The 24,258-nt window shown below is 48.4% G+C and overlaps 1 protein-coding gene across 1 annotated transcript; it reads left to right on the forward strand.

Moving 5' to 3' along the window:
- Positions 1-512: 512 nt before the first annotated feature.
- Positions 513-23,057, forward strand: LOC138665374 (germ cell nuclear acidic protein-like). The gene is made up of 6 exons (XM_069752803.1): positions 513-599; positions 2,627-2,768; positions 2,891-3,417; positions 3,492-3,600; positions 21,965-22,253; positions 22,503-23,057. The coding sequence occupies exons 2-6, from the start codon at positions 2,738-2,740 to the stop codon at positions 22,588-22,590; spliced, it is 1,044 nt and encodes a 347-aa protein (XP_069608904.1). The 5' UTR covers positions 513-599; positions 2,627-2,737; the 3' UTR covers positions 22,591-23,057.
- The last annotated feature ends 1,201 nt before the right edge of the window (positions 23,058-24,258 follow it).

The following is a 24,258-nucleotide window of genomic DNA, read 5'->3' on the forward strand; positions in this document are numbered from 1 at the left end:
CGGTAGTAGACGGGCAGTGGAGGTGGAAGGTAGTGGGGTTGCCCCACCGGGGGTCACAGCAGCCCACCAGGAACTATGAAATGTAGGGGGAGAGAACGGACAAGGGGCAAATAACAGGATGATGGCGGCAGGTGAACAACGAACAACCACGCTGCTGCCAGGTGCTACCATGTTCCCTCCTGGTGCCAACAGCCACAAAGGGCAGGAAAGTGCCGTCATGTCCTCCAGTCAGGGGGGCTCCCACAGGGTCTCCAGCTCGTCCAAGGTCCTGGCTTTGCGTCCTCTGCTGGCAACACTGAGAAATACAATAAATGACGGGGTCACACTACAAACATTGCTATTGCTACAGCAAATAACCTTTGTGGCCACAAGTTCCCGCCCATGACTGAGGCCACTGACCGCCATCCCGGGGCTCCTGGCTGTGCGCTCACCTGAGGAGACTGGAGTGTGGAGCCGTTGCCGGGGTAACCGCCCCAGACGCCGGCGCTTCACAAGTCACGTGATCTCGGGGGAGACGGGAAACAGGACTTCAGCGCCCGGCATGCATTGCTGTTCTTCCCATCAGGTGACCACCATCAGTGTGCGGCGGCCGGTAGGGGGTGAGTGGGACGGGGGTCCACAGCCGGGAATCCACGTGACGTGGCCGCGCACCTGCTGCCTCCTCCATATATGAAACCTTTAGTACTGGCCAGTCACGTGACTGCCGCCCTTATCTCTGCACACACCTTCCCTAGTCACCAATTATTGTTATTATTTTTAATAAAGAATAAAAACGATGACAATAATAACATAGAATGCAGGGAAGGGTCATGGCTGTGGGTCACTGATCGCTCTCCACCATTAGACAGGTAACAGAGCCTGGCCAAAATAGTTCTGGTGATAAGAACTGGCATTAAAGTGTCAGACAGCCATCAGGCCCAGATTTGAATAGGTATCTGGTGTTTTCACAGGGTTAATTTATTTTGGGCCCGGGACCTCACGTTATCAGCACGTCCCGCATCAGATTCGGGTTGTTGCTGGCCAATCTAAATGTGTTCTGGTCATTAAAACTGGCAAATTGCAGCTGGTTACTGATATTTTAAAGGGTTAAATGACTTTAGGCCACTGCTCTATCCCTGCCCCCACACATAGCCATGCCCTATATCAATAGCAGTGCCTGGCGCCATTGTATATTGGGGTGCATATCAGAGCAAAGGGCTGACATCGTTATCACTAAGGGGTCACTGGGGGTCCCACCACCATCCCAAGACGGAAGTGTTTGCGATCCTGTTTACACTCATGACCAATTTCCTGTCCCATCTGACAGTAGGTAGAGGGTGATACTAGCGCTGTTCTTTCTGTGAAGATTGCAGATATCACTGCGGGACCCTCACAGCCCCCTGACAATTCCCCTGTGGTGACAGCAGTCCTGTGACATATTGCTGCTTCATGCTTCAATTGCTACAGATATCTGATAGTTTGGTGAGAAATAGAACAACCACATATACAGAAACGTAACAAAATGTTGACTGTAATTGGTGGATTTAAAGAGTTAAATGACCTTGGGCCACTGATCTCGCACCATTGTTAGTGGTCCCGTTCCTACTGTCAGATGTGACGAAGAGCTGGACATTAATGCAAACAGGATCACAAACACTTCAGATCTTGGGATCGTGGTGGGATCACATCGGTAACTAAGTTAGCCCCTATTCTATAGAGGAAAACGTAATCTTTTGGGGATAACCTTCCAATCCTACAGCAACTATGGGCCACGATTAATCACTAGAAAATCGCTGATGTTGATGAGGGGCTGGTTGGATTCAGAATTGCCAAATGAATCAGGAGCACATGACAAGTGGCGCGAGCGTCTGTGCACCACACCAGAAGTCTTCCTCCAGTCTCTGACTAGAATAAGATTTCTGGCATAATTCGTAATGAATTAGACAAGGTGTGGCACCGCTCCTCGCCCCGTCGTAGCTTCTCCCATTTTGACGGAGTTGGAAGAAACTGGGATGACGACGCCAAAAGCAATTTTGAAATTGAAGAATTCTGGCAAAATAGCGTTGATCCCTATGTATCTAATGGTGGTGTCATGAGATAGAAAACAAGGGGGGGGGATGGTTTAGCTGTGGATTATACATATAATATTAATCTTGCTATTAAGCAATATGGATATAATTAAAGGGGATATGCAGGACTTTAGAAAAAAGACATGTAGTTGCTAACAGAGGCAGCTACCTGACTGTTGTACCCAGTGCCGGTCATTGACCGCTCCTGCCAGAGATTCAGCAGCTCCCTATCAACAGAGCAGCAGTTTCACTTGCTCTTGACAGGGAGGGACTACTAGTGTCATACTGATTGACAGCTGGCTCCCACTGCCTAATTGGGGGAAGCTAGCTGCCAGTCAGCATGACACCAGATAAAATGCAGTTTACTTGCCGACGCGTTTCGAAGTATATACACCTTCTTACCCAGGACACAACCACAAGTGACCTCTGCACTGTATTTTATTACAGTGAACATTTCTGCCTGATATTAAACTTGGGTAACCTCTGAATGAGAAACCAACTTCAGCACTGTTGTATTTTTGTCATTGTGACATGAGAAGTCCTAATGGCTCAGCTTCTTTATTATTTTTCATATACAGGGTTATAAAGTATATGGGTCCCATGAAGATATGGATCCGGAACCTCCATGACAATCAACAAGCGCAAGATCTGAATCAAGCCTCACACATTAGGGTCTGCCCCAAGCCATCATGGAGGACCAGACTCCCCCCACATCGCCAGGTGAGGAGACCTCTTATCAAGCATCACATACTCAAAAAGCCACAATCTGTTTGCAATAAGTAGCTGCTCCATTTTCAGACCCCTGTCCCACTGCAGACAATAATTTTGTGTGTTTTCTACAGATGGATCCATTAAGGATAGTACACCGGAGAGATTTCAGATCCCATACTCAGATGACTGGTCAGGGGACGATGACGATGTCCCGCAGGAGGACGGTGACGATGTCCCGCAGGAGGACGGTGACGATGTCCCGCAGGAGGATGGTGACGATGTCCCGCAGGAGGACGATGACGATGTCCCGCAGGAGGACGATGTCCCGCAGGAGGACGATGACGATGTCCCGCAGGAGGACGATGACGATGTCCCGCAGGAGGACGATGACGATGTCCCGCAGGAGGACGATGTCCCGCAGGAGGACGATGACGATGTCCGGCAGGAGGACGATGACGATGTCCCGCAGGAGAACGATGACGATGTCCCACAGGAGGACGATGACAATGTCCGGCAGGAGGATGATGACGATGTCCCGCAGGAGGACGATGACGATGTCCCGCAGGAGGACAAAGATTATGATGATGATAACCACATCCCACATAATGATCACGATGTCCAGCATGATGATGATGACCAAATCCTGCAGGACAATGTGGTACGTCCCTGGAGTACGGTGACCGGCCAATCACTGAATGAAATCATGTGTAAGCCTTCGTGTTTCTGTTGTAGATTGATGACTTGGTTATTGTTAAAGTGGAAGAGATAGAGGGTGACGAGGAGTACATCCGAACTGAAGGGCATCCCACGGAGGGTTATTCTACTACAGATATCAGCCAGGGTGAGTACGAAATATCATTGAATATCAAGTGATGTGGAGAATCTTTCTCCTTATTTCCTTCCTACTTGTATAAGACAATTCATAGTAACCGACCAAGAGACCTCATACATGACCCTAAATCAACATTCCTAAAAATGGCTAATATTGACTGGCAACTTTCTACCTCAATGTGCCATTGTATTGGCACCACCTTAGGTTAGATGGCTGTCCCCACAATCATGTACAGAGAATAAAAGGAATTTCAAAAAAAGGCAGGTTCTAGTTTTAAAAAAATGGGTTATATTTCCTTTTAAAGGAGGTTATTTTCCAAAAAGAGTGAGACTTTTCCTATTTTTTTTTTTTTTTTTCAAATACATTTTTATTAAGAATAACAAGATAAATGACATGTTACATTCTCATTTTCAATACAAAGCTTTTTTCCCCCCCTTCAAACATTCCCCTTCAATCCCACCACCCCCCAACCCCACCCAACAAAGCAGCTCACCTTGCTTAGCACTTCCATCATTAGACCAATATATCTAATCCCTTAGCCCATAAGCCACATTTAACATTACCATTAATTAGGAACCTTAACCCCATCACCCCCGGAGCTTTTTCCGCTTTTTCATTTTCGTTTTTTGCTCCCCTCCTTCCCAGAGCCATAACTTTTTTGTTTTTCCGTCAATATGGCCATGTGAGGGCTTATTTTTTGCGGGACGAGATGTACTTTTGAACGATACCATTGATTTTACCATGCCATGTAACAGAAAACGGGAAAAAAATTCCAAGTGTGATGAAATTGCAAAAAAAGTGCAATCTCACACTGGTTTTTTGTTTGACTTTTTTGCTAGGTTCACTAAATGCTAAAACTAACCTGCCATTATGATTCTCCAGGTCATTACGAGTTCATAGACACCAAACATGTCTAGGTTATTTTTTATCTAAGTGGTGAAAAAAAATTCCAAATTTTGCTAAAAAAAAAAAAAAAAGCGCGATTTTCCGATACCCGTAGCGTCTCCAATTTTCGTGATCTGGGGTCAGGTGAGGGCTTATTTTTTGCGTGCCGAGCTGGCGTTTTTAATGATACCATTTTGGTGTAGATACGTTCTTTTGATCGCCCATTATTGCATTTTAATGCAATGTCGCGGCGACCAAAAAAACGTAATTGTGGCGTTTTGATTTTTTTTCTCGCTACGTCATTTAGCGGTCAGGTTAATCCTTTGTTTTTATTGATAGATCGGGCGATTCTGAACGCGGCGATACCAAATATGTATATGTTTGATTTTTTTTTAATTGTTTTATTTTGATTGGGGCGAAAGGGGGGTGATTTGAACTTTTATATATTTTTTATTTTTTTTATATTTTTAATCACTTTTTTTTTTAAATTTTGGCATGCTTCAATAGCCTCCATAGGAGGCTAGAAGCATGCATAACTCGATCGGCTCTGCTACATAGAGGTGAAGTACAGATCACCTCTATGTAGCAGAAATGCAGGGTTGCTTTGAACGCCGACCACAGGGTGGCGCTCAAAGCAATCGGCCATCAACAACCATAGAGGTCTCAAGGAGACCTCTGGTTGTTATGGCGATGCACTGCTGACCCCCGATCATGTGACGGGGGTCCGCAGTGCGAGCACCTCCGGCCGCGCGGCCGGGAGCGCTAGTTAAATGCCGCTGTCAGCGCTTGACGGCGGCATTTAACTAGTTAATGGGCGCGGGCGGATCGCGATTCCGCTCGCGCTCATTGCGCGCACATGTCAGCTGTACAAAACAGCTGACATGTCGCGGCTTTGAGGTGGGCTCACCGCCGGAGCCCACCTCAAAGCAGGGGATCTGCCAGCTGACGTACTATTCCGTCAGCTGGCAGAAAGGGGTTAATTAACTCTCCCTTTATAATACCCCTATCCCATAGCAATCCACGGAGACCACATTTTATTGAACTTTTCGATTTTCCCTCTTTTTTTATAAAACCCCTTTTCCAGTGTCAGGCCGTGCTTCACATACTGGAGGAACTCTCCTCTTGACGGCGGTTCTTCCCTAATCCAATTTCGAGCTATTACCTTCCTAGCCATGTATAACAATCTGGCAATAGCTATCTTCAGGTTGTTATCCACTCCAATCTCATCCACACATCCCAACAAGCACACTATAGGATCCCTTGGCACCTTACATCCATACGCACCTTCCATACGACTCAAAACTACCACCCAAAAAGCAGCCAGTCTCGGACACGTCCACATCATATGGAGTATATCAGCATCTGCAGTTTTACACCTCGGGCATTCAGAATCATCACGCAAACCAGCCTTATATAGCACCATCAGTGACTTATAAACCCTGTGTATCACATAGAGCTGTGACAGTCTATACGGTTCGCTCAGTGACAATCGTGGGACCCATTCTAGCACCGACTCCCAAGTCTCATTCTCCATTGGACCCAGATCCCTCTCCCATTTAGCTCTCGCCATTATTGGAAACCCCAATAGGAAAGTATGCAACAGATCTTTATACAAAGTAGATATGACTCCCCCAGTAGTCCCTTCATTACACACATACTCCAGTACTATATCCCTCTGAATTCCAATACCTCCGTTTCTACTCTGAGCTCCAAAAGCATGCCTCATCCGCAAATACTGAAATTCCCCCACAGTCCCAAGACCAAATTCCGCCTGTAATTGGGAAAATGATTTCAATTCACCTCGCTCAATTATTTGATACACGTATTGAATCCCTTTGACTTGCCATTCTGTCAGTACCCCCAGTGCCTCAAACTCCTGTAAGTTGCTGTTATGCCATAGCGGTGAGAATCTAGTCAAATCCGTGACCCCCCCGTATATGTCTCAGCCTACCCCACAGCCTGCGTATCAACAACACAGTCGGGTATAATTTCCCCAGAGCCCCCAGGGATCCATCCTCCAAACATTGTACTACTGGCCTTCTTTTTGTCACCACTTCCATCAGCCGCTGTACCGCTCCAGATGACCCTTCATGCGCCCAGCCTTTTAAATGCTGACTCTGGGCTGCAAGAAAATATATTTCAGGGTTAGGCAGTGCCAATCCCCTATCTTCCTTGGGTCGCTGAAGTGTCTCCAGTTTGATACGCGGATGCTGTCTCCCCCATATTAAATTCCTGAACAGAGAGTTAATCTGTCTAAATTTCCCGCGCGGTATCCAAACTGGCGCATTATGAAGAATATACAGTATTTTTGGCATCAAAATCATTTTAATAAGATTCACCCTACCTACCACAGATAGATGCAGCTTAAGCCAAGCATCCGCTTTTGCCTAAGGCTAGGGTCACATTGCGTTAGTGCAACCCGTTTAGCGCTAGCGGGTTGCGCTAACGCAATGTTTTTAATGTGGCCGCGTCCCGGGGTCGCGGTAACGTCCCCGCTCTTGCAGATCCCTGATCTGCGAGAGCGGGGAACGGACCGCGGGCGCGCCTCGGACGCTGCGAGCAGCGTCCGCGGCGCGCCAGGAAACACCGGCGCGTCGCTAGCGCGTGCCGAACATGGCACGCGCTAGTGCTGCGCGTTCCCATTGCCGTGAATGGGCGCGCTAACGGACGCGTTGCACGGCGTTAATTTCGCCGTGCAACGCTGTCCGTTAGCGCTTTCCCATTAACGCAATGGGAACCAAGCCTTAAGGACACCTAAGATTGTAATCAGATTTCTATGTATATAGTCAGTAACAGGCATAGATACCCATATTCCAAGGTACTTAAATTGGCTAGTCACCTCCAGTCGCCCATCCTCCAGTGGCTCCCCACCATCATCATCCTCCTTAAACAAGACAGACTTACTCCAGTTTATCCTAAGTCCCGACACCGATCCGAAACGCTCAATAATCCCAATGACTCCCTCCAAGGACGTACCCGGGTCAGCCAGAAAGAGCAGAATGTCATCCGCATACAACGCCACCCTTTCTTCAATCATCCCATATTTAAACCCAGTCACCTCATCAGACCGTCGAAGCTTAGCAGCCAGTGGTTCCACAGCCAGAGCAAACAAAAGAGGAGAGAGCGGACACCCCTGTCTCGTCCCTCTAGCCAGTTGTATGGTTCGTGATAACTCCCCATTTACCCTAACCCCAGACATCGGTATCGAGTACATCAGTCAAATCCAGGATATGAACTGCGGTCCAAACCCCATACTCCGGAGCACCTGCCAGAGATATCCCCACTCCACACTATCGAACGCCTTATGAGCGTTTAAAGAAATAATAAATCTCTGGCCACAGTTGTCGGCTCTGAGTTGCAAATTCATATACAGCCTTCGTAAGTTGATCGCAGTGGACCGATCAGGCATAAAGCCAGACTGGTCCGAGTGCACCAGGCCGGAAATAACACCTGTCAACCTCATCGCCAACACCTTAGCCAGGAGTTTAACGTCTTAATATATTAAGCAAGGAGATTGGCCGATATGAATCCGGCTGTGTCGGGTCCTTCCCCTCCTTAGGAATCACCACTATTATGGCCTCCCGCATAGATGCCGGTAGACGACCGCCACTCCTAGCCTCCTCCAGAAGTACCCTTAATTTAGGGATCAGCACTTCCCCAAAGTTTTTATAAATTTCAGCAGGAAATCCATCTACGCCAGGTGCCTTCCCATTAGCCATAGACTGCAGTGCCCGACCCAACTCCTCCTCCGTGATGGGAGCTTCCAAATCCTCTCTATCTATGTCACTCAGCCTCGGGAGCTCCAATTCCTCAAGGAACGCCACCGTGTCCTCCCCCGACCCATCTACCTGAGAGGAATATAGGTCCGCATAAGAATCCGCAAAAATGTCCAAAATCTCTGAAGTCTCAGAGACAGCCATACCGCTCCCCGATACCAAAGAATGAACAAAGGAAGTGTTTCTCTGGGCAGAAGCCACCATCGATAGCAAATGACCCACAGATTTGCCCTCCTGGTAAAAAGCCAGATTCATGAATTCCCTCTTCCTTTCAGCCTTACCGAGCAATACCTCCTCCAACTGACTCTGAGCTGCCTTTAGCCTCCTCCCAGCTTCCGGAGTACCCGCTATTACCAACTCATCTTCGGCTATCCTCAGCCCGTCAACCGCCAACCTCTCTGTCTCTCTCAATTTCCTCTTATACCTGCAAATATCCCTGAACAGCAGTCCCCTCAAGTACGCCTTCATGGCTTCCCACACAGTAAGAACATCCACACTTCCCTCGTTAATCTCAAAAAATTCCACCAATTCCTTCTTAATCTTCTCCAAGTTTATACTGTGTAGCCAATTAGGGTGAATCTTCCACTCCTTCCTGCTCCCGATCCGTATTCCCACCAACCGAAATTCCACCTCAACTGGACTATGGTCTGAGAGAGCCCTAGGCAAATATCTCACATCCCCTACCATCGTGTCCAGTAAACAGTTACCCAGCGCCAAGTCAATCCTAGACAAAGTACCATGAGCTGGCGAGTAGCATGAATACGCCCTTTCCCCAATATGTCTAACTCTCCATAAATCAATCATACCTACTTCCCGGACATAGGTCCCAAACGTAGTGATATGTCCCCCTGTTCTATTCTGGGGATTTTTGTTTTTGTCCCAAAAGTCATCACAGATATTATTAAGATCGCCAATAATTAGAAATGGTAACGGTCCCTAACGCTCTACCCTCTCCAGCACCTCTCTTATCTTCTTACTTGAGTATGGGGGCGGAATATACATTGCCGCTATACACATCAACACTCCATTTATTTTACATTTCACCACCACATACTGACCATCCACATCCTCTTTTACCATTACCTCCTCATACTGCACCCCTGCAGGTATTAACACAGACACACCCCTAGAGTACGTCGAGAAAGTAGAATGATACGCCCTCTGTATCCAGCGCCTATTCAATACGTTTACCCTCTCCCGCACTAAATGTGTCTCCAGCAGACATATCATTGAGACCTTCTGTTCTCGGACATACTGCAGACTTGCCGCCCGCCGTGTTTTATCCGCCAGACCTCTCACATTCCAACTCAATATTTTAATACAATCTCCCATCATGCGGCTCATCATTTCTTAAAGTATCCAATTTCCCAAGCATGAGCTGTCCCACCCCTCCCGCCCCCCCTGCCCCCTCCCAACTTGCCCCCTAACCCCCCCAATATAACGCATTCTTCTTCTCATCAAGAGTGGGGCTCCACTGCCCACTGCGAACACTCTCCTTAACTTAGGCTAGGGTCACATTGCGTTAGTGCAATCCGTTTAGCGCTAGCAGATTGCGCTAACGCAATGTTTTTACCGGGGCCGCGTTCTGGGTTCGCGGTAACGTCCCCGCTCTCGCAGATCCCCGATCTGCGAGAGTGGGGAACGGACCGCGGGCGCGCCTCGGACGCTGCAAGCAGCGTCCGCGGCGCGCCACAAATTCCGGCGCGTCGCTAGCGCGTGCCGAACATGGCACGCGCTAGTGCTGCGCGTTCCCATTGCCGTGAATGGGCGCGCTAACGGACGCGTTATACGGCGTTAATTTCGCCGTGCAACGCTGTCCGTTAGCGCGTTCCCATTAATGCAATGGGAACCTAGCCTTAACCCTCTCCATTCGTGTCCCGCTGCCATAGCAATCACAATTTCCCCCCCAACTTTCACTTTATTGTATCTTAACATTTCAACTTATATGAACATATAGAAAAAGTACCAACCCAGTTCACAGTACCCAGCATAACCCTCCTCCCCCGTACTTAGTAGTCGGTACTGTCCCCTCCGGCCATTCCTTCATTATGGCCCAGCAAAACCCCCAACAGTTGCTCAACTCTTTAACCATTGCTAACGAGCGCAAAACTCTCCTCCATCGACAGAAAAAACAAATCCCAACTGGATCTCGCCGAAATGTCAGTCGCCCATTCCCTTAAGCTTTTTCTCATGAGTATCAAGCCACTGGGTAGCGTCCTCCGGTGTCAAGAAAAAGTGGGTCTTATTAAAAGCCACCAGTCTCAGCTTGGCGGGAAACATCACTGAATACTGCACTCCCAGCTCCCTCAGTCGGCGCTTGACTCCAGTAAACTTCATCCGCTGCTTCTGAACCACAGCGGAATAATCTGGATAAATGGCGTTTTTTTTCTTTGACCTCCAGCCCTCAGATCCTCCATCTCTCTAGCCTTTCTAAGGATAATGTCTCTGTCCCTGTAATTGAGTATTTTAGGAAGCATGGTACGGGGATTCGCTCCTGGGGCAGGGGGCTGTGGCGGGACCCTATGAGCCCGTTCAACAGCAAAGACTTTTGTCAACACTGTGCTCCCAATCTTCTCCAGCAGCCAGTTTTCAACAAATTCTGTGGGATTTCTCCCCTCAGTCTTTTCAGGCAGCCCCACTATACGTATGTTATTCCTTCTGGATCTATTTTCCAGATCCTCATTTTTGGCAGCGAGCTCGGCTATTGCTTGGGCAAACTTCTTTTCAGCTTTTTGTAATTTCACTATGTGATCTTCTGCCGTGCTCACCCTCTCCTCCACCACTCCTATACGTTTGTCCATTTTCTGTAGGGCCACATTAATCTGTGCCATGTCCCCTTTAACCTCCTGCATCTGCTGGGCCAAGGAGTTCAGGGATTGCTGGCATGAGGAGATCAGGGTGATAACATCCCTAAGGGTCGGCTCCTCTCCCTGCGGTATGCCTCCAGGTCCCCCACTAGCCCCCGCCATGCTGCCTCCTTCTTCCCCCTCTGTACCTCATGCTGCTCAGCCTCGCTTGCTTCCTCCACCTCCTGGTCAGCTCCAGATCCTTGTTCTGCCTCGTCCGCAGCCTCCACCCTGGCAAACTGCTGCAGCTTCGCAGCCACTTCCATGCGCTGCTGACATGCGGCGTTCTCCCTGTCAGCGTCCTCCCTGACTTCGGCGCCATTTTGGCCGGCTCCTGCATCGCCGGTGCCAGTGTCTTTCTGCTGCCTCCTGGTCATCGCTGCCGACTCCGGACCCGCCGCTCCGCACCGCTGCACTCTCCGGACATTCAGCCAGCCGGATTTAGGTGAGTTTACCCGAAAATCGGGGTTAAAGCAGGATTTTTGTCCTTCTGGCAGCGGGAGCACTCTTCCCTGCTTCCACTCACATGGCCAGCTAGGACACGCCCCCGAGACTTTTCCTATGTTATGCCATTCTTGACACTTTTAAAAGTGTCAAAATGTGATTAGCTATGAAAATAAGGTTTAAAGAGGCTAAAAAACTTTGTCAAACCGCCACCTGATTGTCTATCTCACTTCACTCTATAAACAGATGGTCTTCTTTCAGCGATATTCTGCCTGCAGACTCAGATTAGAAAGGCCATAACCTCTGCTTATCTTTGTCTCCCCTGGTCTAGCGCTGTGTCTCTGACATTGTTTGACTACAGCTTTGACGTTGACAACGCTGCAGCCAAGCGCTGAGCTCAGCGGCTCTGCCAATGTTTTTTGGGGGGGTTAAACACTAAAGGGTATGTTGACATAAATCTTATTTTCTGGCGAGTTTGGAGCAGATCCATTCTTAACCGTTTCAGGTTTCAAAAGACACCAAGCTGTTAAATTGTTAAAAGCAGCTTCCACTCTGAAGATGCTCAATACTTTATAATGGAAGTCAATGGATTGGGAAGGCATCTTTTTGAGATTTTTATTTCTCAATTTTTGCTTCAAACACTGCTAGCATTTTCTTCTTTTGTTAAATTGAGTTTAAAAAAATTTAAGAGTACGTGCATACATTGCAGAAAGGTGTGCGGATTTTTCTGCAATGATTTTGGTAAATCGGCAGGTAATCCGCACTGCAGAACTACCATGGATTTACCACGGTTTTTGTGCGGATTTCACCTGCGGATTCCTATTATGGAGCAGGTGTGAACCGCTGCAGAATCCGCACAAAGAATTGACATCCTGCGGAATAAACAAGGCCGAGTTTCCGCACGTTTTTTTCCGCAGCATGTGCACTACGGATTTGGTTTTCCATAGGTTTACATGGTGCTGTAAACTCTGGGAAAACTGCTGCAAATCCACAGCGGCTTAAAAGAATTAAAATAAAAAATAGTTATATACTCACCCTCCGTTGGCCCCTGGATCCAGGAAGCGGTTACCGACGCTCCTCGTGCGCTCCGGTCTCAAGAGTGCATTGCGGTCTCGCGAGATGATGACGTAGCGGTCTCGCGAGATCGCAATGCATGGCGCGTTCACCGGAGCATCACGAGGAGGGGCCGACGGACGGTGAGTATATAACGATTTTTTATTTTTTAAAATTATTTTTAACAGATGTTTTTACTATTGATGCCGCATACGCAGCATCAATAGTAAAAAGTTGATCACAATGGGTTAATAGCAGCGGTTACGGAGTGCGTTACCCGCGGCATAACGCGGTCTGTTACCGCCGGCATTAACCCTGTGTGAGCGGTGACTGGAGGGGAGTATGTGGGCGCCGGACACTGACTGCGGGGAGTAAGGAGCGGCCATTTTCTTCCGGACTGTGCGCGTCGCTGATTGGTCGTGGCTGTTTTGCCGCGACCAATGAATATCCATGACAGACAGACAGAAGGACAGAAAGACGAAAGTGACCCTTAGACAATTATATAGTAGATATTACTATGTAGCTCAGCCTACTGTTTTTTCCCTTTAGCCTTCATGTAACTCAGTTTTCATGCATCAGCATAGCCTCACATGACCATCAAGAGCTACTAATTATGCTTTCTTCTATGAACTCATAAATATGCTGCCATCATTTAACCCTCCGTCACATACAATATTCGGACTAACGAGTTCACCTACAATGTGCCTGTCAGGCGCCTGCTGGAAAAATACCTATAATATCTAATGTTTGCAATTTCAGTGCTCTAAAAGTGATCAGTGACCTTCATAGGGATGTAATAAAAGAGACTACACATAATCAGTTGCAAAAAAAACATTTACTTAACATAAAACTAATAACTATGACATACAAACTTTTCAAAACTCCCGCCAAATAGTCCCCAGTTCGACTCTCTCAAAAAAATGTACAAAGAAAATTTTTGAACACAAACTTAATTTTAAGGTACCTTAAGTACTATTAAAAACATATTCAATCAGAAATAGATGCTGAGGTTTCCCCAGAAAAGTCACACTTGCAGAGCAAATAGCAAGAATTACACACCATTTTTGCATGTGTTAGGCAAATTGCTTTATGACATTTGAGACATTCATAATTTGAAAGCCTTCTGGTTCCGCTTTCCGTTTGGCAGGTGGTGCATCTCCTTCTTTTGTGAGGTGGTGCAGATGGTGACTTTTCACCATCATCTTCTGGGCGGAACCTTTTGAGCTGAACTTGAAGGCGAGAGGGGATACCGATTGTTTTCACGCTTCTCCTGCGTAGCTCTCCAAGTACTAGTTCATGGGCCAATTTTTTCAGATACAATCGTCTACGGAGTGGTTCAAGCTTGTTTTCAAGATAAATTACTTGTGAATTTATACCACCCAAATTCAACATAGCAAAATATATGACCATTGGCCAGCGTTTGATGTTTCTGCTGACGTTGAAAGTGGAGCACATCTGATCTGCTGTATCCACACCCCCTTTGGTGGCATTGTAAAATGTAATTATCTCCGGGTTTTTTTCTGCCCCAGTCCCAGGATCGATGGCAGCATCATCATGAAGTGTTGATAGAAGAAGTACGATTTTCTTTATCGCCTCTCATTGGGGGACACAGGAACCATGGGTGTATGCTGCTGCCACTAGGAGGCTGACACTATGCAAATAAAAAAGTTAGCTCCTCCTCTGCAGTATACACCCCACCGACTGGCATTATACTCTTCAGTTTAGCTTAGTGTCAGTAGGAGGTGGACACGGGTCTTTCATTAGACCCTTATCTACCTCAATGTGCGTCGTTTCTTTTCAGGTTTTTCCGGAGGGATACAGGGTGAGCAGTCACACCTGTACTCCCACAATGCGGACTATGAGTACGGCGTGTACTGCCACCCCGTATCCTCATAGATCCCTCACCAGGACCAAGATCCTAGCACACCAGCGTGCTTAGAAGTCCGGTCCTGGCTCCGTCCCCCACCCACTCGCCCACCAGAGCCTGTCGGTTGCGGAGACGAGGACGTCCATCAGCTCCCTGGACGTGTCATTTTTTCCAGGTTAGTACCGGCGTGGGATGTCTAAGGTGAGTATTTTTTATTTATTATTTTTTTCTGCGGCCCTGTATCCTCAAAAAGGGGGTGCCTGTTAAGGGGTTCATTATGTGGGTCACATTTGTTCCCAGCCGCCGCGCCTATTCGGCTGCGGCCGCCCTCTCTCCTAGTTCCGGCGCGGCTGCCTTTTCGGTCTACCGCGCCGCTTATTATCTGTCTCTGCGCTGTGCTCTCAGCGGCCTCCTTAAAAGCGCGGCCGTGCCACACCGCTTCGGGCCCCTGCGGCTTCCCTGCTCCGGCGCTGTAAGCGTCCGTTCCTTTCCTCTGAGCGCGGCGGCTTTGCCAGCCGCCACATCGCTTTGGCCCCCGGCGTTCTTGCTCCTACAGCGGCCATTCTTTTTCATCAGCGCGGGGGCTCTGACAGCCACCGCATTTCTCCACCACTACTATCCGGCCACGGTAAGCGGCCGTTCCTTCTCCCTCAGCGTGGCGGCCTGCCAGGTCGCCACACTGCTTGGGCATGCGGCCGCTGTTAACGGTCGCTCACCTGCCGCATCGCTTCCTCCATGCGGCGCACTGTGCCTACGCCGCGGCCCTTCTCCGCCGGTCTCCTTTTCCTAATTTAGGCCCCGGCTTCTGCCCGGGCCTACTTCCGGTGGCGGGCTCCGCCCCCTTCCCTCTTTCATCGGGCGGGTTTTTCTCCCGCCCGACAATTGCACTGAGGCACCGCCTCTTTTCCCTGCCCACCAGCGCCATCTTGGGACTCCCTAGCCACGAGCCCTCTCCTCCACACAGGATACAAGACAGCCGCAGATCGGCAAAATTGCGCCAGGAGGCCATTCCACCCTCCTGCCTAAGGGTCCACTTCTCGCCAGAGGTCCATGCATCAAGCTGGTCAGCTTCACTCCGCAATCCGTCTGCCGTGAGTAGTTCTGCAGACTGACACTCCCCTCTGTCCCCTAACCCTCTTGCATTTTCTTCACGGACCTCTCTAAAATGGCTAACTCTAAAGGGGGCCGCTCTCTTGCTCCTACTTCATCCTCTTCTGCCTCTCCGCTCTGTCAGGCCTGCAGCAACCCGATTGTTCCCACCGCCCAGGATCTTCCGGCCGGTCCGCCCAAGAGTGATACCCCCATCCCAGGCTGGGTTTTCTCTCTGTCTCAATCGGTGGCCGATCTAATGCGGGTGTCTCAAAACCTCCGCAGCCCCCACAGTGGCCAGCGGGTTGCAGGAGCCTCCGCCCGAGCCCTCCTTGATAAGCCGCAAAAGGTCCAGACAGGAACATCGGTCTGAGTCCTCTTCTCGCTCCATCTCGCCACATGGTCCTCCTCTGCGGTCGGCGTCCTCCCGATCCTTCTCCCCTGAATCAGGCGAGGCGTTATCTGATGAGCCCTCGGAGGACATTTCGGAGCTGGATTCTAACCAAATCGCCACCATGAGGGATATGGTCCAGAATCTCATTGGAGCTATAAACCAAACCTGTGGCATTATGGATCCCTCTACGGAACCCGCAGATCAGGCGGTTTCGTTTAGACGGGCTATACCACCTAAGTTTTTCTCCAGAACTTACTGCCAATTGGACGGTCTCCCCCTCGGTGGATCCCCGTTTCCAGGCTCTCCACCAACACGGTGCTTCCACTGTCCGGCGGAGCAGCCCTGAAGGACTTTAACGATAGTTATAGAGTCCTTTGCGAAGTCAGCCTTTGAGGCAGCTGCAGCCGCTTCAAATGCCCAGTTTTTGCTTCCACCTGGGTTTCGAAATCCCTTTCCAAATGGGCCAAAGAGCTCCGTCGAGATATCCTGGACAGAGCGCCTCCTGAGCAACTGGCGGAGTTTGCCATCCAGATTTCCCACGCGAGTGAATACCTGGTCTCCGTCTCTCTGGATGCCGCGCCTTGTGCGGCTCAGGCGTCCAGCAATGCCGTTACCATCCGCCGGACCGTTTTGGCTCAAGGCCTGGGGGGCAGACTTATGTTCCAAAAAGTCCCGCACCAGTCTCTCCTTTCAGGGCTCACGTCTCTTTGGTTCCAAGCTGGACCAAATCATTAAGGACGCCACCGGGGGTACAAGTCCCCTCTCCCCCAGGCTAATCCTCGTCGCCCTCCTCCTAGACGGCAGTTTTGGTCTTTTCGGCCTTTTTCATCGCCTCACGGCACCAACCTCCTTTTCTCAGCAGCACCAGAGTCCACAGGCACGTCAAGAGAAGAAAGCGGTGCCCTTTAGGCCCACTCCGTCCTGGCGTCCTCGCTACTCCCCGGGTAGATCCTCCAGGCCAGGACTGGAAGATCCACCTCAGCATGACTCTGACAAGACTCCAACCCACCTCCCAGGTTGGGTGGCCGTCTTCTCTTTTTTTCAGGGACGTCTGCACCTCCGCAGTAGAGGATGCATGGGTCAGGGAAGTTGTATCCTCGGGATACAAGATAGAGTTCGTTTTCACGACCCCGGGATCGTTTCTTCGAATCCCGACCTCCCAGAGATCCCGCTCTAGTTCCGGGTTTCCTCGCAGCCATCGCTTCTCTTCTCAAAGCCGGGGAAGTCGTTCCCGTCCCAGGAAAGGAACGGTTCACAGGTTTCTACTCGAACCTTTTTGTGGTACCAAAAAAAAAAAAAAAAAAAAAAGACGGCAAGGTTCGCCCCATTCTGGACCTCAGATTACTGAACAGGAGAGTTCGTCTGAGACACTTCGGGATGGAATCCCTTCGTTCAATAATTGCTCCCATGCAGGCTCAAGAATTTCTGTGTTCCATAGATATTCAGGACGCCTACCTCCATGTCCCGATATTTCCTGGACGTCACCGATTCCTGCGCTTTGCGGTGCTCCCGGTACATTTTCAATCCGTTGCCCTGCCGTTCGGTCCCACAACCGCTCCAAGGGTATTCACGAAGATCATGGCGGCGCTGTTGGCCATCTTCAGAGTCAGAGGCCTGGTCCTTTTTCCATTCCTCGACGACATCCTCATCAAGGCTCTGCCCTTTTCTCAGGCTCACGAAAGTCTGTCCGTCGTTCTCGACACCCTAGCCGTTTCGGGTGGCTGGTCAACCAGAAGAAGTCCTGCCTTATTCCTTCTCGGCGCATCATTTTTCTGGGCATGCTCTTCGACATTTGTTAGACCAAAGTCTTCCTTCCCAAAGACAAGAGATCCTCTCTATGTCGGGACATACGCTTGCTCCAGGGTCCTCGGCCTCCCTCCCTCCGATCGGCCATTAAGGTTCTGGGGAGGATGGTATCATCATTGGAAGCGATTCCCTTCGCCCAATTTCATTCGCGACCCTTTCAGCATGCCATTCTGTCTCAGTGTGACAGGTCTGTCTTCGCCCTGGTCCGTCCGATCCGACTCTTCTCGGGTCAAACGGTCTCTCAACTGGTGGCTGATGTCACCTCTCATCTCCCAGGGCAGGTCCTTCTTTCCAGTTCCTGGGAAGTGGTGACGACGGACGCCAGCCTCCTCGGCTGGGGTGCGGTTTTTCGCCACCGCACGGTTCAGGGCTGTTGGTCGGCGCAGGGGTCGTCTCTGCCGATCAATGTCCTCGAGATTCGGGCCACCTTTTTCTGTCCCTCCACCACTGGGAAAGGATTCTCAGGGGGTCTGCCTATCCGGATCCAGACTGACAACACCACCGCTGTGGCATATGTCAACCATCAAGGGGGGGACTCTGTGCTCCTTGGCCCTTGCTGAGGTATCCGAGATCCTGCTTTGGGCAGAGACGACGGCTCCGGTGTTATCCACGGGGCATATCCCCGGCGTGGACAATTGGGCCGCCGACTTCCTCAGCCGCGAGGGCCTCGCGGCAGGGGAATGGTCCTTGCATCCGGAGGTCTTCCATCAAGATTTTTCTTCGATGGGGGACTCCGGACGTGGATCTCTCGGCGTCTTGAATGAACAGGAAGATTCTGCAGTTCATCTCCAGGTCTCGTGATCCTCTTGCAGTGGGCGTCAATGCTCTGGCCATTCCTGGGTCACAGTTCGTGCTGCCCTACCTGTTCCCACCCCTTCCATTACTTCCCAAACTGTTGAAAAAGATCAAAGTGGAAAAGGTGCCGGTCATTCTGATCGCCCCGGATTGGTCCAGGAGAGCTTGGTTTGCGGAGCTCGTCAATCTTCTTGCGGACGCTCCCTGGCGCCTTCCAAACAGGCACGATCTGCTGTCTCAGGGTCCGATCTGCCACCCGAATTCTCGGTCGCTCAGTTTAACGGCGTGGCTGTTGAGACCGCAGTTCTAAGCGCGTCCGGCCTTTCGGACCGGGTGATTCACACCGTGATTCAGGCTCGGAAGCTTTCATCTTCCAGGATCTACTATCGTACCTGGAAGGCTTACCTTCGTTGGTGCTAGTCCAACTGCTTTTCACCTATGTCCTTTTCCCTGCCTTCCATTTTGGCCTCCCTTCAGGCAGGACTGGATTCGGGCCTGGCTCTTAGTTCCCGGAAGGGCCAGGTCTCTGCGTCTTCCATCCTCTTTCAGAAGACTGTAGCTTTTCGGCCACAGGTTAAGACCTTCCTTCAAGGAGTAGCCCACGCTGTCCCTCCGTACAGGGCCCCCGTGGTTTCATGGGATTTAAACCTGGTTCTGGACGTTCTGAGGGTTTCCCCCTTTGAGCCTCTCAAGGAGTTTCCCCTGTCGGTTCTATCTTTGAGGGTGGCCTTTCTTGTGGCCATCACCTTTATCTGCCGCTTTTCCGAGTTGGCGGCCCTGTCCTGCTGACCTCCGTACTTGGACATTCACCAGGACAAGGCGGTCTTCATGCCTCCGCCTTCCTGCCTTCCTAAGGTGGTTTTCCACCTCAACGAGGTCATCGTTCTACCTTCCTTTTGTCCAGCTCCGGCTCATCCCCTGGAGTGATCGTTGAACAGGCTGGACCTCGTCAGGGCAGAGAGGATCTACTGGGATAGAACGTCCACTTTCCAGAAGACGGATTCCTTTTTCGTCATTCCTGATGGCACGCGCAGAGGCCAGCCGACTTCTAAAGCGACTATTGCTCGCTGGATCAGAATGGCAATTTTTGGAGGCTTACCGGGTCAAGAACAGAGTGCCCCCTCCTGGGATTAAGGCTCACTCTACCCGGGCAGTGGGCGCCTCCTGGGCGGTGCACCACAGGGCTTCCGCCTAACAGCTTTGCAAAGCGGCAACTTGGTCTTCCATCCACACGTTCGCCAAATTTTACAAGGTCCATACCTACGCTTCGGCGGACGCCAGCCTAGGCAGAAGGATCTTGCAGGCGGCAGTGGTGAGTCCCCTGACCTGATGGAAGTCTGTTTTTCCCGCCCTAGGGACTGCTTTGGGACGTCCCATGGTTCCTGTGTCCCCCAATGAGAGGCGATAAAGAAAACAGGATTTTTGGTTGCTTACCGTAAAATCTGTTTCTTGAAGCCTCCATTGGGGGACACAGCTCCCTCCCAATTCTTCTGTTCTATGACTGTTCTCACGTTTACAGTTCTCAAGTTTGTGGTTATGGTTTTCAACCTTGCTACTTATCTCCTACTGCTTTCTCACTAACTGAAGAGTATAATGCCAGTCGGTGGGGTGTATACTGCAGAGGAGGAGCTAACTTTTTTATTTGCATAGTGTCAGCCTCCTAGTGGCAGCAGCATACACCCATGGTTCCTGTGTCCCCCAATGGAGGCTTCAAGAAACGGATTTTACGGTAAGCAACCAAAAATCCTGTTTTTTTGGCATGTGGTACATAGGAAACTAAAGCCTTTCCATTATGGAATGCAAACATACTGCTGTACTGTTGTCTCTCTTTCACACTTACAAACTGTGGCGGCAATTCCCTTTTGTTTTTTCTTACAGTTCCCACATATGACAGCTTCTGAATTTTCAGATAATCAATCAGATCACAACTTGTAAACCAATTGTCAGCTGTAATATTGCGACCCGATCCAAATAAGGGTTCAGCCAGTCTTTTTACAACATCAATGGGTTTGTTGCTCACACAGTAAGGACCTTCTGGTTGTTTTCCTGCATAAACTTCCAGGTTGTAAGTGTAGGTCTTACTGGCATCAACAAGGGCATAAATTTTTATTCCATATTTGTTTGGCTTTGATGGAATATATTGACGAAAGGCACATCTACCATGAAAACCAGGGAGCATTTCGTCAATAGTGAGATTCTCTCCAGGGTAATAACTTTGTTTACAGTTTACAACAAATCTTTGAAATATATCACGAATTGGAGCAAGTCGGTCATGTGTTTTGCGTTCGGTTCGGGTAGTTCTGTCGTCAAACCGAAGGCAACGAATTAGAATCTTGAATCTGTTTATGGACATAACAAGGCTAAATTTTTCAACTCCATCCCCATCTTTACCCCAAAGTTCCTCCAAACTTTGTCTATTTGCCCTATAAGCTCCTGCAAGGTACAGTAATCCAAAAAAAGCACGCAGTTCTATTTCATCTGTGGGCTTGATGGTTCTGTTGCAGATGTACTTGTCCTTTATAATGTCTATATATTGGTTGGTATATGTGACAATAGAGTCCAGAATGTCATCTGTAAATATACTGTTCCAGCATTCAACTGCAGTTTTTGCATTACGTGCAGTTCCTATTACTGCAGGAAGGTGAGTAATAATGTTTAAAGGTTCCCTACGTTTTTTCTGGAATGGCTTCTTGTTCCATTTAGTATTTTTATCTTTTCCAATATAATATGATCCAACTTCTTCATCCTCACCACTGTCACCATCTTGCTCTGTTTCAGAATCCAGGACACATTCTTCCACCTCATCGTGAGAATCAATCTCACTTTCCTCTCCTAAATCCTCATTCAGTGTGAGGTCTCTATCATCTAACAGCATGTTTGTTACTTCCTCAACATCAAGTTGTTTGGATAAATTGTACATTTTCCTCTCCATTTCAGCAGATAATCTGAAGCAAGAGAAGGAATATGTTAGGGAACTACTGTATATGCCTGAGCAGCACACTTTCTTTTATAAAATCTCCCTTATTTCTATGAAATATCCTCACATTTTGTGCTATACATTCATAAAACAAGCTAAATAAACTATTGTGATGAATAAAAACATAAAATACCAACCTTACTGAATGTGACGTATTCACATACAATGAGCCTGAGAGATCTGTGCAGCTATATCCTCTCCCCTGAAGCTCTGAAATCCAACTGTGATATCAGGTTTCACAGACCTTCAAGAGACAGGAGACTACCTGGAGGGAGGGGGTTTCCTCACAATCTGGTGAGGAAGGAGAAATGAAAGTAAAAAAGAAGCGCCTGTCAGATCAGTTGTATGTGACGGAGGGTTAAAGCGATTCTGTTTAACCGCATATAAAGTTTAGCCCTACTAGTAGGATTTTCCTGACATCTTCTTAATTGCATTTTACAGCAAAAGCCATGATCCGTAAACAGCTTACAACACAGCAAAGGGATCTCATTGTTGAAAGTTATCAGTCAGGAGAAGGGTACAAAAAGATTTCCAAGTCATTACATATATCACGGAACACTGTGAGGACGGTCATCAAGAAGTGGCTTAAATTTGGCACAACAGTGACATTACCTAGAACTGGACGTCCCTCAAAAATTGATGTAAGAACAAGAAGGAAATTGGTCAGAGAGGCTGCCAAAAGGCCCAGGGCAACATTAAAGCAGCTGCAGGAATTTCTGGCAAGTACTGGGTGCGTATTGCACGTTACAACAATCTCCCGTATTCTACATTTGTCTGGCCTGTGAGATATGGTGGCAAGACAAAGACAAATGCCCAAACCCAAATATGCATTGCCAAAAAAATCTGTTGTTTTGTTTTTTTTTTTAATTGAAGTGCACAGTTCTGAAATGATTTGTTATGATATTTTTTTTCTTGACAAAACCTAGCATTTTAACAGGGGTCCGTAGACTTTTTATATCCACTGTATGCTCCCTTCCAGGCAATGTATATGTCAAGGATTGCCATGCATATTTCAGCAAGACAATACTAAACCACATGCTGGAGAGAAACAGAGTTTGGGCGATTAACGGGCCGTCTGCAGTCCAGACCGTTCTCCAATAGAAAACACTGGGCACATTATGAAACAAAAAATCTGGCAAAGACCCGTAACTGTTGAGCAGCTACAATCCTACTTCAGACAAGACTGGGATCTCCAGCAATTGGTCTCCTTACATCCCAGACGGCTGTTAAATAAAGAGAGGATGCTACACAATGGTAGACGTGGGTCTGTCAACTTTTTTGAGACGTGTTGCTGACACCAATTTCTAAATGAGCTTTTTTTTTTCAAATGAAATGTTGAAATGTCTTTCACTTTCTCTCTTTCATGTGTTCTCCGAATTAAATATGTCTAAGGATTTCAAAATCAGTGCATACTTGTTTTCTTTACATTTTACAAAGCTTTACAAGTTTTTTGGTTATATTAGTGGTTGGAATCGGAATATCAAAGGATCTGAAAATTAATGTAGGAATAAAAATTGTAGAATTTGAAACTTCATCGGATACTGCTTGGCTTCTTGAATTTGCCAGGTGTGGATAGGCTAAGCTTGGTGAGTTTCTTCACAATTGTATTTTGTAAAAGTGCATGGACAGCAATTTGTAGGCATAAGCAATAATTTGCTAGACAAATCAAAAATGTTCTCATGGTTATGAATCAAAGTAATATGAAACAAAGGGCTAGATGATGGAAATAATTTCCTTTATAATATTTCAAAATACGTTTATCATATCAAAAGGTGTCTGAACACCTTAACCATTTCACGGCCGGGCCATTTTTCCCCCATTCATAACCAGAAACATCTCTGACAGCCAGTTCCATGCTTGTGTAGCTGTTGACTCTGCAATTACATTCTAAAATGTCATTTCAGAGTCACATGTGGACCAGCCTAATGTTTTAAGTTGCTGAAAAGCTGTCCGCAAGTAGTTAGACGTAACGTGTTGCCTTCATTTTCTACTGTCAACCAAAGGTACTGTTGTATAGATCAGTGTGCCATAATTCTTTGGTCCCTATTTGTTGTGCCATTTGTGGAGACACGAGGATCAGTGGGTGCTCTCGTCCACTGGCCCGGCTGTCTTCAGAAAGATCAAATGGACCAGTGCTCATCACACGGAACGTCCATTCTCCTTTCCTGTGGTCAAACAGTGTGTGAGGGTAACAGTGTATCAATACTTTATTTAGCCACCAACAATGACATACAGTACAGTCCCAGCAAGTACATAAGATGGTGCAAATGACAGAGTCTCACCCTTCTGCTGGCTTGCCGGGAATCAGAACATCTGCAGCTTCAGAGCTTTCAGGGCCAACTACACAAACCAGTGGCACCCCCATTTTAGTGGTTACCCACAGAAAGGAGGTAGTTGCAGGCTTAGGAGGCTGACAGAGTACATTGAGGTATGTGGCCAGGTGACCCGATTGTTCCAATCTGGGTTCTCCAAACAGCTCTGTAGGTTCAGTGATGGGCAGTGAATCAAATCTGTATTCCTCCAGTTGGTTTCATGGATCCTTGGCTACTGTCATGTAGAGTCTCTGGAAACAGAGGCATATCCCTCTTTTATAGTCCAAATCTCTTTTTACCCTTCACCACGACAGCACCCACAATGAGAGAGGGACCCGCCCATAGGAACAGGAAACCTACAGAGATAAAAAGGGCGGTCCCCCTCTCCTCCTCAGTTGGTTTCCTGTTCCTATCGGAAATCCC

Source organism: Ranitomeya imitator, chromosome 2 (assembly GCF_032444005.1).
Source record: "Ranitomeya imitator isolate aRanImi1 chromosome 2, aRanImi1.pri, whole genome shotgun sequence".
In the NCBI taxonomy this organism is placed as follows: domain Eukaryota; kingdom Metazoa; phylum Chordata; class Amphibia; order Anura; family Dendrobatidae; genus Ranitomeya; species Ranitomeya imitator.